The sequence below is a fragment of the Gavia stellata genome, chromosome 15 (assembly GCF_030936135.1).
Source record: "Gavia stellata isolate bGavSte3 chromosome 15, bGavSte3.hap2, whole genome shotgun sequence".
Lineage (NCBI taxonomy): Eukaryota > Metazoa > Chordata > Aves > Gaviiformes > Gaviidae > Gavia > Gavia stellata.
The window spans coordinates 11773243-11789880 of NC_082608.1; the positions used below are offsets into that span (position 1 = coordinate 11773243).

Consider the following 16638-nt stretch of genomic DNA (forward strand, 5'->3'; position numbering starts at 1 on the left):
TCCTCTTCCTAGCCCTTAGTCCTGAGGTGTGTTGCGAGTGGGTCTGATCCGGTGCGTTAGATGTTTCGAGATAGTTGACTGAACGGCCATTGATTTGATTACCAAGTGTTTGACATTTTCTAGCGTTCCTAATTTTTAAAGGACATCACACATCATTTCGGACCATTAATTTGCAGCAGCACACGGCAGCATTTTCCACGTTTCTTCACAGAGTTCTCCGGGCCGAAAGGGCTGGCGGGGTCACTGAAAACGCGGGGTTTGTAACCTCTGAAGCCGAGGCCGGTTGCGCTGGAGGGACCCCGCGCGGCCGCGGCCAGGGCAGGCTCCGGTCACCCTGCCCGCCCCGCTCTACTGTAGCTCCCCGCAGGAAATGCTCTCCGCGACGGGAACCGAGAGGGGTCCTTGCTACCGCTGCGGGCTCAGCGGCCAGGCCCGCTCTCACGACCGAGGGCCGGCGCGGAGTAAACGCGGCCGCTGAGGGAAGGATGGGGGCGGGCGGCGGCGCGGAAGCTCCCCCGGCCACAGCCGCCGGCCCGCCCCAGCGCAGGCGGCGGCGCTCCGCCTCCCCACGTCACGCAGCTTTGTCCTGCGCGAGCCACCGTCGCGGCAAGATGGCGGCGGCGGAGTCCAGTGACAGCGATGAGGAGGATCTGGTGAGCTATGGGACCGCGCTGCAGCCCCTGCAGGAGGGTAAGGGACCCCCAGGGAGCTCGCCTGCTCCTCCTCGGTACCTCCGTTATGCGTTGCGGCGGGCCCTGGGGAGCAGCGCGGGCCGGGAGGCAGCCCGGCATGAGGCGCTGGGGCCGGGGTGTCCCGGGGGCCCGCCCGCCGGGGTCGGTTCGGGGCTGCTGTCCGCCTCATTGCGGCATTCGCTTGGGGAAAACTGTGGCGTGTGGGCCCAGCGCAGACCTGCCGCCACCTTCTCCTGCCGCCGAGGGGCCTCGGGGCTGCCTTGGCAGCCGTGCTGGCCTGGGAGAGGGGTCCTGGCACCGGCCCTGGGCGAGGGGCCATGGGGGAGAACAGCCTGTGGACGGAAGGCAGGCTTCCCGCCACGGGAATGTAAAAAGGTCCTCTCAGCACTCCACCGGCTTTCCGGCATGCAGGTGTGGGCCTGGGGTACCCCGAGGTTTGTGCCGGCACTGTTCTGGTTGGAGCTGGGGGCCTGTCTGCCTTCCTGGCCTTTCCCCAAGCCTCAAAAAGGAGTAGCGTTCAAATATAGCAGCTCAAATATACGCATTTATACTGATGTGAACATCCTACGCTGATGTTCATGAAACGGACTCATCATTGTCCAAGGACTTCTGGACAGCTGTGACTCCGGAGTCTGTGCCACTTAATTAACAGAAACGTTGTTAAAAAGGTGCAAATGTTTATGTCAAAGTCGATAGGTTTTGTGTTTTGTTTCAGTTTTGGACGCTTCTGATGTGGTGTAATTTCTCAAGACAATTACTTAAGTGATGAAATTCTATCAGGGGTCTCGCATACTTAACAACTAAAAGTGACCTTTCACGGGGGAAAAAAAAAATGTTCTCAGAACTCGTTAGAATTTAGGATTTCTATTTGAACACTTCATGCTTTTACTTTAGTAGTGTACATCAACAGCGTATACAAATATTTAAAGTAGGGTGGGAATAAATGTAAAGTGCTGATACTTTCCACTTCAGTGTGGCTACTATTTGATGCAGTTCTTAATTGCAAGGAAGAAACGGCGTCTGGAGCAAGTGGAGAGTCCATTCTTTATGCAGTGTTGTGAGTTAGTTCCTGATTTATCTGATTGTAGGTGAACGAATTAAAAAGCCAGTTCCTCTTCAAGAACAGACTGTTAGAGATGCAAAGGGACGATACCAGCGTTTCCATGGAGCATTTACTGGTGGTTTCTCTGCTGGTTACTTCAACACTGTTGGCACAAAAGAAGGTCAGATATTTTTCTGTCTTCTGGGAAGGGTTAATGGACTGTCATAATTTAATGTTAGTGAAAACAAATTAACTCTCATTAAGCATTTTTTTTCCCTGCTATTCATCATACTGTAAATAGTTGAAATAGTGTTATTGAAGTTATTTCCCCTTGAGTTCTTGGGATGCAGTTTTATAGATGTTCCCTGGATGTATCCTTAAGGTGTAAGGTTGAAATGTTTGAATTGTTTTCAGATATTGTGTTGCAGTTTACAGTACCATACTTAGATATTTACTTTCTTTAAAGGATGGACTCCTTCAGCTTTTGTATCATCACGGCAGAAGAGAGCAGACAGAACCGTTCTTGGACCAGAAGACTTCATGGATGAAGAGGTAAATGTAGAAAGGAATACCAATCTTTTTGAAGTGGTTGCCATGACAGCAGGTTTTTCAGGCAATGAAATCTTCTAAAGAACTTAAATAGCAAAAATGGAAGTAACTTCAAAATTACTTCTTGTGTGCAGTGTTATACTGTTTCATAGATTCACTTAGGAAGCTCCTGTAATCTCAATATTAAAAAAAACCCAGATCTCAACCCTTTACCTTTCTCTATCAGAAAATACAAATACTTTTGAAGCTGTTTAAAATATGACCATTCAAGTTACTGAAAAAGCAACTGTATAAATGGCTTGAAAAATTTAGCCAATATGAGGGTCATATCCTGTTTTCTTTTCTTTACCATTACAGCAAGTAAGTATTTGAGGGAAACATATTTTTAATCTAAATTTTCCCATTTTGTCTATATTTTCCAGGACCTTAGTGAATTTGGGATAGCACCAAAAGATATTACGACCACAGATGATTTTGCATCCAAAGCTAAAGACAGAATAAAAGAGAAAGCTAGACAGATTGCAGGAGTAGTTGCTGCTATTCCAGGAACCACCGCATTCGATGATTTAATAGGACCATCAAAGTAAGTAAATTTAAATAAAAGTTAACCAAACAATTCCTTTCACTTAGAAGTGTTGTATTGTTTAGAAAAGTAATGTTTGACCACAGTAATCCATGAAAGAGACTGGAAGATCTGCAGTGTTACACTTTCTAAGTGGCCTCCATATGCATTTTTGTTTTGTATGTGCAGACTTGTATCAGGTAAACTTTTACGAACTGGGACGTAGTGTATATGCAAATGTTGATACATTCAGATTTGATTTTAAAGTGGGGTATTAAAACATAATTTCAAATGGTATATATGTACATTATTTCTGAAGAAACACTGAAAATGTGGTTTGAGGTAATTTTTTTCCCTTTTGTTTTCTTTTTAGAATAACAATTGGGATTGAACTGTTACGAAAAATGGGCTGGAAAGAAGGACAAGGAATTGGACCACGAGTCAAAAGAAAGCCACGCAGGCAGAAACCTGGTAAGTTCAGTGAAGTTCCTGAACTCATTAATAGAAAGTTAGCATTCATGGACTGATTGGAAAGTTCATTCTAAAGCCTCCTTTTATTTGGTCTGTTTCTTTAATCTTAGAGAAATTTAATAAAGAACTATAATTTAATATGATGCTATTATGTCTCTTGCAGACCCTGCAGTGAAAGTATATGGTTGTGCGTTACCACCTGGACTATCTGAGGGTTCTGAGGTATTGAACAGGCAGAAGTTGTATGTTGACTTATATGAGAATGTGTGCTAACACATTTAAAAAAAACCCCTTCTTTGATGTCTTTGAACAGTATTTTAACATGCAGTTCCAAGTTTTGTTAAAAGTATTTGTAAATACTTATAATGCGTACTGTGAGGAAAGGTTTTAATGTAAATAAATTAATTCTTTTGCTACCTAAGCAGGTGTAGTTCAAACATATTTTCATATATAATTTAGGAAATGCAAGCTTGCCTAGTCTCATGTTAACTAAATGTTGTAAAAGCCCAACATACAAAACTTCTAATCATACTTGCTGTTACATACTTCTGTTTTGTACAAGGATGAAGAGGATGAATACCAGCCAGAGAATGTGACATTTGCGCCAAAAGATGTAATGCCTGTAGATTTGACTCCAAAAGAGAATGTCCATGGACTTGGCTATAAGGGTTTGGATCCCTCACAAGCTTTGTTTGGTGTATCTGGAAGAGAACACCTGAATCTTTTCACAACTGGTTCTGAAGACACAAGCAATTTACTTGATGATCTGAGACACAGTAAAGGAAGAAAACTAGGTATTACAGGTCAGGTAAGGACATTTTTTAATGCATTTTATTATTAGTGCAGTAAAACCTAAATAAATCTTGTTTTTTTCTTCTGTGGAAGGCACCTCATCATTGTAGGATTATTGTAAGAAAACTTAAAGTGTTGTTTGAGAACAGGATTTTTTTTGGTTTTTTACTTCATATGAAGATGTGGGCAAATCCTTAGAACTCTTAAATGCCTTCACTTACCGATACTGTTAAAGAGAACTATAAAATGCCTCACACTGAATAGTTGCATGGAGAAAATTCTTGTGTGACTTTGATTAGAGAAAGTTAATACTCAATATTTTAGTTCACATCTTTTTGTCAATTTCACTTTCGGTAATGTTGAACCTGTCAGCTAGAGAGGTTTTGCTTCCCTCCATGGTATTTGTAGTTCTTATGTATAAGCACTGTCAGTTTATATTTCTGGGAACTATACTAGTTTAATTTTCATGCCAACTTTTTTTTTTTTTTCCCCTCCTTCTCCTTTTGAGAACTTAACCTGCTCTTAGTCAAACTGCAAATGTTACCTTGTGGAGTTAAGCTGCTGTCCTCATCCTGTACAGACCAAACTCACTGTCCCTCCCTGCCAAGGGAGTGGAATATATTTGCTATTGTGTTTGGTGATGGTTTGGGTGTTTTGTTTTGTTTTTTTTTTTCCCCACTAGTTGGTAGCGCTTTTATTTGTGAAGCTATACATTTTTCCCAGTATATATACATATACTGGACATATTCTATAATCTAAATGGATAGATATACCTGTAGACGTGTTCTGACATGTGACTTAAAAGTATTATTTTTTACACTTTTGAATTCTTACAATTTTTATTTAAAATATATTTTAGGCTTTTGGTGTAGGAGCTTTAGAGGAGGAAGATGATGATATTTATGCAACTGAAACACTGTCAAAATATGATACAGTTCTAAAAGATGAGGAACCTGGAGATGGCTTGTATGGCTGGACAGCGCCTAAGCAGTATAAATCCAAAAAAAGTAAGAACTGTAGTTCCATCTAAAAAGCTAGTGTAATTTGTATTTGGGGGATAAAAATGACATAAGTGTAGTCTCTAGTTTCCAAATATTTTAATTTTCAATGGACTGGTATCTTCTAGCCCTGATACCTGAAACTTCATCTAGTCTTCTTTCTATATTGAAGTGTCCAAATCTGGAAGTAACTTCCGATGTCCTCCACTAGTCCCAATGTAGATTAAACCCCCAGATTATATTTTTAAAAGGACAATATGTGCTGTTTTGTGAGATACAGCATTCTACTCCACTGAAGAAAACAAGTGATTGTGAATCATGGCTACAAAATATGATCAAATACTTGCAAAGAGAATGGTTTGTTTTTTTATTAGATATACTTGTGTATTTTCAAATATAACTTGTAAATTTTATCTTGATAGCACTTCATTTGTAGTGCAACTTTTAAGTGTGTAAAATACTGTAGTGATTTCTAGAGTACCTGTTGATGTTAGTTGTACACAATTAATAGCTAACATCATGAATGCCATGCACAGTAGTGATACTGTTGCCTTGCTGTTGCCGTGTTCATCTTACAGCACTCTCTCTGGTGGTATTTTTTAGCTGTGTAATACTAATCCAGATTCAGAACACTTAATTTTAAATGAAAAGCAGCAAAGACAAAGAACAACAATTATGCTCCATAAAATATATTGCAAAATGGAAAATATTCATTAAAAAATGCTTTTTGCCAAACATACATGTTTTAAATATTGACCAACTCTATGGTCATTTTGTAGGGTCTGAAAGAGAAGTTAAATATGTAGGCAAAATCTTGGATGGTTTTTCCTTGGCGTCAAAATCATCAACTCCAAGCAAGGTAAGCGGATATTGACATTTTTGTATTAAGAATAACATCAGCAAATTGGCATGTGAGCTGTATAGACTTCACTGTTGCTCAATGTTTTCTATGTTCTTAGAAATAAGAGTTCTGGTCAGCAATAAAGATTGCTGAATGAGCAAAATTGTAGTATTGGAGGCTATTCGATACAAACCTAAAATTTGTCAGACTACTGGATGAATTTAAACTTTGCCTATGTACTGGCTTTGAGCAAATGCTTTCCACACCATCCAATACTATTTGGCATAAAGTTGGAAGAATGGTTTGATTTAAATTTGAAACAAAAAAATGTACGTCTTTTGCTTTTAGATCTTTCAGATGTAACGTTCTGTAAAAATCAGGCCCCATGTTTCATCCACTCCACTATTTTGGTGACAAGTTAATTTGTTAGCCGTGTTATAAGGTTTGCATCATTTATGCCATATGTATTTGCATAAACTCGAATGACAAACAGAATTGTGTGACATGGCCCTCTTTCTAACGAAGAAAAAGGAAGAACATTTGCGTGATATAAAATTGCATCATATAGGAAGCACAGGGATAACCTTTGAAGTAACAGCTTGAATGAAGAAAGTGGGGGAGAAGGACTTTGAAAGACATTAAAATACAGTAAGCACAGCAGTACTCAATAGTCCAATTAATTGATTAAATCATGTGACTTCTGTTTTGAAAAAAATTAATTATTAAGCAATACCAAGAGCATTTTCTCAAATAAAACCAATGCATATTAAGACTCCTGTTAATTTTGCTGCAGCTTGATGTGCATGTTTTCCTATTTTTCATAATTGTTACATATTAACAATATAACAGTTTGTTCCCAAAGTTTGTATTACGATGCTACTTACTGACTCGATCTAAAAGAATCAGTAGCTTGTAATATCTGTTTCTACTGCTAAGATGTAAACTGAGGAATTTTCAGTTTGAGGTGACTTTTTCTGAAACGCATTTGTAAGTGTTAAATACAAAGTTGTATCTCTCTTAATGGATTTTTATTTTGTCGTCCCCCCGCCAAGATTTATCCACCACCTGACCTGCCACGAAATTACAGACCAGTCCATTACTTTCGACCTGTGATAGCAGCTGGGAATGAAAACTACTGTTTACGGAAGGCATTAGAGGAATCTACTGGAAAACTTGAGAGTGATATGACACAACAAAGCAGGCATGCTTTGAATGCATCTCAGAGGAGGGAACGACTAGGAGAGACTGGCCTAAAAGGTATCGATATATGTGACCACACCTTTGCTTGTGTTTCAGGTCCCCTGTTTGTTTATATAACAGTAAAATCTTGGTCTAGCCTTGAACACTATTTTCTAATATAAAAATATTACATGTAGTTGGATTAGTTAGAATACCTTGTCATTTTTCAGTTTCATCTCAACAGATGAACTGTTGACATATCTGCCTGTATTTTCACTTACTTAAATCTTTTAAAGATGAAAAGTATGTGTGGGATTGTGTTTTGTTGTATTGGGGTTTTTTGTTTTGTTTTTTGTGGCCTTATTATTAATTCAGAATATAGTAGGCTGTGAGGTGGGTTTTCTTTTCCTGTAAAAAGAGGTTTCACTGAGATACATGCAAATTCACTAAAAAGGAAATTTGTAAATGTGGTTTACATTTGTATCTACAATAGTAAAGTTTACGAAGTAATTTGTAAGTGTGTGGTAAATAGCATAAAAGATGCAATAGTGGCCAATTTTTTATCTGCTCTCTCTGCCATTATACTGTTTATTGATGCTTAAGAGAATTTTCTCTGAATGTATATGTATAGTGGTAGGCTTTTTTTTCCCCTGCTAAAGTGTTGTAGTAATAGTTGTAGTAATTTTTCATTTCTATTTATCCTTTACTGCTTTTCTTTGTTTTAGGTCCAGCTCCTTCTGTTTTGGAATATCTGTCTGAGAAAGATAGAGAAAGACTCAAAGAAGCGAAACAAGCATCTGAACAACAAATGAAAGCAAAAATGTTGCCTCAGCAGCCACGAAATAGCAGATTCCAGCCAGCCTCCCCAGATGTTGCTTCTCACAAATGGCAAACGTTGTTGGGGGGACAGTTAGCAAATGCTGGTTCTAGTGACTTCAAACCGTTTGCAAGAAATCCAGAAAAACAAAAAAGATATGAAAGTTTTGTGAAAAGTCTTAAACAAGGAGAAAAAGGTAACTGAAGAGATTAATCCTGACATTTTAATTTTTCTCTGAAAAAATATTTTTTGATTTTTATTCCCCTCCCCACTCCCCCTTTTTTTTCCCTTTTTCATCCTGTTGCATTTTACATTCACTACGAGTTCTCTTCTTGAATTCCACAACATTTCTCCCTCTACTTCTTTTTAGGGCCAACATTAAAAGAAAATTTTACTGATACTTAATTGTGTTGCCTTCAGGAAAACTGCTTGGTGTAACTTAAGTGTCAGCAAGACTTGATTTTAGGCATTACACTTCATACTTTTATGCTGTAGCAGAAGTGAAGTTCTCCAGGATCTTCTACTTAATTGCCTGTATTTCTGGTTTTCCCATCTTTCATTTGGCAAAGTAGACTTCAGCTTTGTCCAGTACCATAAACTGTGCATGGAACTAGCATTTTCATTTAGTTTGTTTCTGTTTGAGAAGTAAACTGACAGATCCCATAAAGGCAGAAAGATTATCGGGTCACAGTAGAATTTCGATTTTTTTGCCTTTTCCCACACAAGACAGGAAAAATCAAAAGAAAACCCATACCCTGCACTTCCAGAGGAGATAAGAGCCCTAAAGTAAATGAAGTAGTTCACACTTGTCAAAGCTTTTTATTACATGTCCTTTGGATACTCAAACTGCCACTGTCAGTTATGTTCTTCATAAAAATTTGTGGCTGTAAAATCATAGCATACATGCAGAGCTCTTACTCAAAACCAAAAAAACCCCAACCCCCTTCATCTGCTCCTTTTGTGCTGTGTCAGGTAGAAAACCTGGTTTTGTTATTTTAGGATTTCTTTAAATAACCCTTTTCACTATATGAAAAGAGATTTCCTCTTCTGGTTACCGCATTGGGACAAACTACTTGAACTTTGAACACATAGTTCCTCCGTTCGGGACTGGGGTTTTCCCTGTGTAAAACTGAGTCTCCTCTTATGACTGTAAGTGCCTCCTTAGTCATAACGATGAAAATGCAGAAATATTTAAATAACTTGAATGATTAAGATTCTGTTTGTAAGAGTGTTTTTGCTCGGCTGGTGTTTTTTCCTATTCCTTCTGGGACCAAATGTGAACCCGTTGCTTTAAACAGGGTCTGTATTGTTTACAATTCCATATTCATCAGTGGGCACTTTATATACCAGAAAGCCCCTTGAAGTTACCAAAGCCTGGCCAGGCTTACTCATTGGTTGACTTTTTTGTTCTGTGTTTTAGTTACTTGATAAAGCATTAGATTATACTTTTTGTTTTAAATACCTATTAAATACATTAAGTATTTCAAACATTTCTTACAGGTCAATGAGTAAGGAGTCAGTATTACAAGTAAAATTGTTTAAAATATCTATCTTGCATTTGGCAAATGCTATCATTCTTGCTATCTTGAAAAACTACCTCCGTGTATCAAGGAATAACACGGTTGAGATTAATACTATCCTTAAACTAAATACTCATTAAATACTTGCAAGGATATTTGCTTATTATCTTTTTTTTTTTTACTTGAAAAGCATCAGTCCTAAGCAAGCTGTAATCTCTGCTAAGCATTTCTCTCCTTGTCTTATAGTAGATACATTGGAGCATTATTTAGACCCGAGTATGACAGAATGGGAGCGAGGAAGAGAACAAGAAGAGTTCTTCCGTGCAGCAATGTTCTACAAATCCTCAAATTCAACATTGTCATCCAGGTTTACCCGGGCCAAATATGAAGATGATGTTGACAAAGTCGAAGTTCCTCGGGACCAAGAGGTATATGTTGTTTACGGTCTTTTAGTACATTGGAGCTGCAGTTGTTGCCTTAACCCTGACTTTCAAAATTCTTTCTCTTTAAAACTCTTTTGTAGATAGAGTGTCAATGTTTTGTTGCCCTTCTGTTCAGCAAACTTTTGAAAATGCTCACTGCATACCAAGCAGTGATTTGTTAAATTACACTTAAATATTTATGTTTCTGTCCTGTTCTTAGTCTTACAACTGTAATGGTCAATTCAGTAAGTTGTTACTTATTTAGCAGCTATAAATGTTTGACTTTTTCAGAATGATATTGATGATAAGGAAACTGCTGTGAAGATGAAGATGTTTGGCAAACTCACAAGAGACAAGTTTGAATGGCATCCTGAAAAGCTGTTGTGTAAAAGATTTAATGTTCCTGATCCATATCCTGAGTAAGATGATTGATGCTGATATTTTTAACACTTTTTGAAAATTCTGAGTTTTTCATATGCTTGTGGAAAATCTGGCTTGATGTTTTCTTTTTGTAGCATAGTAGATGTAATATAGAGCTGCCTAATGTTTTTATTTGCCTCATTAAACATGGTCACCTCTGACAAAATACTATGCATTTTAAGGAATTCTGTAGGTGTTTCAGCTTGTTGTAGGTAATTTGAGGCCTTTTCTGTGTTGAAAACAATCAACAAACATTTTTATTTCCCTATAGTTCTTCCATTGTTGGGTTACCAAAAGTGAAACGAGACAAGTATTCTGTGTTTAATTTTTTAACTCTGCCTGAGCCCACAACATCTGTAACTCAAGCAACAAATGAAAAAATCCAGCAGAATAACAGTCTCAACAGTAAGTTTGTTATTACTTTATTCATTTAGCTATAAATGAGATAATAGTATAGAAAAAGCATATCTTTGTCATGGAGAACTTATCCACCTGATTTTTTTTTTTTTTTTTTTTTTTTGAATTAACACACCCCGCCCCCCCAACAAATAAAGAAATCGAAAAATAAATTCAGTGACATAAAACCTGAAGTCAATGATACTGTGCTAATTTCTTTCACCCAGAAGACCTTTATAGGTCAGATATTCATTAGAAAGATTTAAAAAATGTCAAACTATAGTGAAGAAGCAGAGTAATTTTAAATCAAGTAGGCCATGAAAGGCAGGATAATTTGGCATGCAACTGATTTGAATGTTTGGGACTTTTTTAGAACCAAAGAAACCTTCAAGATGGGATGTGTCAGATAAAGAGAAGGAGAAAAAAGATTCTATCAGTGAATTCATTAGTCTTGCTAGATCAAAAGTTGATGTTCAGCAGCAGCCACCAGTGCCAGCAACAGAAGAATGTGGAACTGGGTCGAGTGAAACTCTTACCACTGAGGTGAGTTTACAACAGTGTTTGAACTTGAAGGGGAATAGCTGTAAACCTTCACGACCCTGAAATAAGGTTGGGTAATACATGAACTGACTTAATACAGATCAGTTTGCAGAAGAGCCAACTCAGGATAAGCAAAGATGTGCGATTGTACTTTGAAGAATTTTAAGGTTATAACTCGAAGATGTAAAACTTTTACAGAATGCAAGGACAGCAAGTATGACTATACTTGAAGTAGCAGCTTAAGATAAAATGTAGCTCAGCAGTCGGGGAGTTAAATTCAGTCCCTTACACCCACTTTGCTCACAGGCACAGAATGTATTTTTTTCTGCTTTGAATGGAGAAGGTTGCATACTTTGGGGAGGAAGGTGATGTTTTCCTTTTGCTTAAATTTGGTAGTGTATAATTGAAGTTTGAATTAATGAATTAGCATTTGTTATATTTTGGGATCCATTTTCAACTGACTGTGTAGCACAAACTGCACTACCCTTTACAGGACATAGACTTAGTTTAGCAGCATTTCAGAGTTTTACTATTTTGGACTAGCAGTTCCTAAGTTTGTATGTTTCACAGCTATTGTGATATTTGAGTGTTTTATAAATACATGTCAGCATGTGTGAAGTTATTACTTATCAGAGAGAGATTGTTAGTTTCTTTAGTGTTTAAATATGGCTTCTTATGATGCTGCTTTGCAGGTAGCTAATGAAGATAAGGATCAGGAAGAAGAAAGCAGACCATCCATGGACTTATTTAAGGCCATCTTTGTGAGTTCCTCAGATGAAAAATCATCTTCCTCTGAGGAAGAGAGTGATGAAGAACAGCAACCAACTACTTCAGTAATAGATTCAGAAACCACCAAGCAAGTTGACCTACCAGACAGTTCTTCATCTAATGTACAAGGTAGTACTTAATGGATGTTCATTTTTATAAATATCTTTTAAAAGCTTCATTTATGAATCAAATACTCCAGGACTGCTAGGATAGTGCTATGCTCTTGTGCAGATCATCTGGCATTGGTGGAGCTGGGCGTGTAGAAAATGTGAATAATACAGCACTGAATAGGGCCTTGCATGTTATAGTGTTATTTATGTTGCCATGTGTCTTGCGTAGATTTTACAAGCAAACTGTCCTATGGAATATGCTTGTTAAACAGTGAGGGGGAACAAAACATCTAATGTTAGGGCATACTTCACTGAGAAATACAGGGAAACTTTCTTACCTATGATAAATTTGAAGATTGATAAATTATGACTGTCTTGTGGTGGATATTTGACAAATTCAGAAATAAGTAACTTGCATTTCTTTGATAATCAAATTCACTGTCTAAATACTGACATTCCAGTAAAATATGATGTTGAAATAATGTTACTAAGACATCAAAAAGTTGCATTTTATTTGTATTCTAGTTATAAAAGTTGCCAGAATACTTCCCTAAGAGAGGGAGAAGACCAATTTTTTACTCTACGTCTTAGTAAAATTTAGTAAGTGAGCTGTAAAAAGTTGCCATATTTTCAGGATGTCATTAAATTAACAAAATGGACAATATACTTAGCTTACAATAGAAATACTTTGTCCACTTACTGTCACAGCTGGTTCTGTTAACATCTAATTTTAGTGTTTATTAACTTCATATATCTTGTGGACTTTCTTATTCATTTTAAGTAATGGAAAAGTAGCACTGTGTTACTAAATGAAAGCAAACACATGCACTGATATTAATTTAACTAGTAATTGTATAGTGTAAAAGGTCAATTTTTATTAAAAAGAAAAAAAAAAAAGGTAGTATGTTGACATGTTTCAGAATGTCAGCTATCCAGTAGGCCAAAGCAGTCCACAGAGAATAGGATGCTGATCAGTTTGCTTTCTTAAAGGTTTTTAGAAAGTCTCCTTTAACTTTCTTCAGTGCTTCTTAGAAAAAGTGTTACTTTATTTTCCTTTCCAATAAAGAAGTTTTTGGTTTTTTTCATAGAGAATGTGGCTGCTACAACTGATCCTGGCATTTCTGTGTTGCCTACTTCAAAGCAGGAACTGGATGCAACAGAGGAATTTGGACCAAAGTTGCCTCCAGCTTTTTCTTCTGGTAGGTTCTGTAGACTTTTAGCGTGTAAATTTTACACACTGAAGTTGTATGTAAGAGATGCGTTATTTCTCTTTAAAAAACATTTCTGAATAGGTACTTTACCTCTTAAATGCCCGTGTTATGTCAAACTGGCATCAACAAATGCTTTGTTACCATGCTGTGATCCACTAGCAGGAACCTCTTTGCCTCTGTACCAACTTTGTTGTAGCTCTATAGAGGCAATGATAAAAAATTCTAGTTGAAAATATAGGACCAGCCTTGCAATTCCTTTTAATAACAGATTGCAAAAGCATTTAATTACAGTAGGAAGGTTGCAGCTAGGAGTTTTAGACATTTCATTTCTATTTGAAAGCTTAGATTTTTTTAAACTATCCTATTAGATTAAAAGTAATACAGAATTTAATACTAAAATTACCTTTTTTGTCTCTCTCTCTTTTTTGTTTTGTTTTGTTTCTGCATTTGCTTTGTGCTTTAGGCCCTACTTGGCAACAAGAACCAGTGGTACCAGCAAGTTTTCCTGGTCCTAGTAGGAAAGAAAAACATAGAAAGCACAGAGAGAAACACAAGACTAAGAGAGAACGCAAACACAAAAAGGAAAAGGTATTTAATATGAATGAACAGTTTATTGATTCTTTGATCTGCCAGTCAAAATTTTTTATTATTTATGCTAGGCTGTAGAAAACAGATATACTGGGACTAGAACTTAAGCAACTGAGTTTCCCAGGTGTCTTGAAACCTGAACTTCAGAACAGCAAACTATCCCAATTAGAGTGCTGCTTTTTCCATATATACAATGGGACTACAGATATAATATCATGGGTAGTTTAATGTTGTATGCTGAAGATCTCGGGCGTATTCTGAGAACTGCATATAATTCATGGCTTGTATACAAATAATAATGAAATGTCTATTTTATGGAGGTTGAGTGTTTGGGATAATATGGGTGATTTTGTTATACATTTTTTTTGGTTTTGGTATATATATATTTTTTTTTTTTTCCCCCCACTACTCAGTCGGAGTAGTGGAAAAGCATCATTGTTTAGTGTTCTGTTTCAGTTAAGCTTGGAGTCTATGCTGAAATCAACTTTTTGCTGTTGTTGCCTTTCAGAAAACCCCAAGTCTTTCACAGTGAAATGAGGGATTATTTTTCTTCTTTTTACAGAAAAAGAAACATAAGAAACAGAAAACCAAAGGAAAACACAAGAATAAAAAATCAGAGAAAGACAGCAGCTCAGACACTGCAGATAGCAGTGACAGCCTTAGTGATACAGATACCACAGGCTTGTCACCCAAAGAACTTCTGAGAAGGTAAACAGAAAGTTTACTTAAACACTTGCAAATTTTGCGGTGGATAACTAAAACTTCAATTTATGAGTTGTCATTCTAGTGAACCTATTTGTACTAAATATGCAGCCAGTCTCTTTATGGATATAAAATACTGCTCACTTTATTAAAAGAAAGTGAGGAAAGATTAGAAATATTAGGTATCTTAAGCTAGAGGGTAATTAATTTTAGGATAGAAGCCTCTTGAGGTGAAAGGCACTAAATACACAACTCTGCTAGTTAATGAAGATTATCGTTAAAGATGAGTCATATGTTTGAAAGTTATTTTGAATGGGAGTTAAAAATTGAACAAGTGCAGGTGGTGACTCATATTTATGTTACTTTGTCTACTTCTCTTTACTTGGAGACCTTGTCAGCAACGTTGCTTCAGAATGTTTTGAGTCTGCTTCAGTTTGTTGATAAATAGCAAAAGATCCAATTCAAATAGATCCATGGTGTGGCATTGATGCTTAAGATAATTCTGTGCTTGAGCAGGGAGCAGTGAAGCAAGCAGAACAATGCTTGAGTCATATACGTGCCTGCTAAATTTAGACTGTGCTGTTACATTTTTATAAACTAGAGACTTTAACATAGTACCAACAGAAATGTGAAAATAAAAAAAAAACACGATTCGCAATTTCATTTTGTTCACACGCTTGAAGTAAAGTACGAACAAAAGTAACTTGTCTGTAGTTCAGATCATAGTCAACTTTACGTGCATCCCATGTGGAACAGTCACTGCATTGGCTTCTGTTTAGCATCTCTTATTAGCTGAAGGAGAGGTCTCAACATATTTGTGGAAATACCACATGCAGCTGGCCTAATGGCAAAATGATTGGGGTCTAGGTGTTTAGTGGAATGGACATGTGCCATTCCAAAGGACTCTGCCTTCCATTCCGTTGGAACTGAGCTTCAGTTATGCATTGGTGTTTTCTTACTAAAAAAACAAAATACTACTCCTTTAATTTCTAAATAGGTAAAATATGTTTTTATGCATTTTGCACAGAATAGTTAGACTTCTTTGTACAAACACTTATTTTTGGAAGTCACATTTCATGTCTCTCTTTACATCACTGAGAAAATGTTTTTATTTCACATAACTCAGATCTGTCTTTTAGGCAGTTTCTTAAACCTTAGTTTAAGTAATTAAATGTTCTTAACATTGCATGTTACTACTCAGTCTGACCTCTTTCTTTTTCTTTCTTCCTTTTAGATTAAAACAACTTCACTATTGAAGAGGTAGCTTGCTTTCTTAAGTGCTGTGTGACTTTTGATCTCAAATTTTTGATCTCCTCCGTGATGGTAGATCAATCATGTATACTTTGAAACACTGTAGATACTGTATTCATATTGAATTTTTTTGAAAGTGAATGTGAATATGTTTATTTTGTGATGCTTCGGATGTTCAAAATGTATGGATTATGGAATGCTGAAAAGACTCCTTTCTGGGCAGCATAATCTGAAATACTGCAGGCTCTGTTTTAATTAACACAAAATGGTATTTTAATAAACTTAAGTATTAAAAATAATTTTTGTATGGTAAGTCATTGCCTGGGGCCTCTAAAATGCTGGAGAGTAAATTTCAGTCTGAATGAAGTTAGGAAGTTAAAAACTAAAGCCATGTAAAATTTGTATTGGGTGCAAGTATTTTTAATGAGTCTAATGCAGAATTTCACATTGCAGTTTTGCAGTATCTGGCAGTACTTGGAGTTATTTTTACATCTCCAAATTGTGTATATAGCATTTACCATAGCAGATCTAAACTAATAAACTGTCACTTTGACAGAAATTATTAAGGCTAACATACTAAAAGATTAGTACTATAACCATAGTCTGCCTTATTTTATGTAGTTACAATTAAAACCGTTTGTACCACTTTTCCTTTTGTTTCATGCACTACATTTAAAAAGCAATTGTCTCGCTGTAGAATTATTTTAATACAAAGTATGAAATAATACTGCACTGCTCTTCGAATGATCAGGCTGTTAAAGTAGAGC

General features: G+C 36.9%; 1 protein-coding gene across 2 annotated transcripts; it reads left to right on the forward strand.

Annotated features, from left to right (window-relative positions):
- The first annotated feature begins 611 nt into the window (after window positions 1-611).
- On the forward strand, window positions 612-16108 carry GPATCH1 (G-patch domain containing 1). 2 transcript variants are annotated; one of them, XM_059824786.1, is made up of 20 exons: window positions 612-690; window positions 1781-1915; window positions 2201-2286; window positions 2706-2866; window positions 3219-3316; window positions 3480-3538; window positions 3879-4124; window positions 4968-5115; window positions 5886-5965; window positions 7000-7204; window positions 7852-8139; window positions 9710-9891; window positions 10177-10304; window positions 10577-10710; window positions 11075-11244; window positions 11934-12138; window positions 13208-13342; window positions 13794-13918; window positions 14481-14626; window positions 15855-16108. In XM_059824786.1, exons 1-20 carry the CDS (start codon window positions 612-614, stop codon window positions 15874-15876), a joined length of 2832 nt encoding a protein of 943 aa, XP_059680769.1. In that variant the 3' UTR covers window positions 15877-16108. The 2 variants fall into 2 exon arrangements, with proteins under 2 accessions (XP_059680769.1, XP_059680770.1); XM_059824787.1 differs by lacking the exons at window positions 612-690; window positions 1781-1915 and having other exon boundaries at window positions 2261-2286; window positions 13208-13318.
- The last annotated feature ends 530 nt before the right edge of the window (window positions 16109-16638 follow it).

Bases quoted from the DNA above. Each gene is read 5' to 3' on its own strand.
- GPATCH1 (XM_059824786.1), top strand. From the start codon at position 612: ATGGCGGCGGCGGAGTCCAGTGACAGCGATGAGGAGGATCTGGTGAGC. The intron at 5,116-5,885 runs GTAAGAACTGTA...GTCATTTTGTAG, and splicing joins GCAGTATAAATCCAAAAAAA to GGTCTGAAAGAGAAGTTAAA. The intron at 8,140-9,709 runs GTAACTGAAGAG...CTTGTCTTATAG, and splicing joins TCTTAAACAAGGAGAAAAAG to TAGATACATTGGAGCATTAT.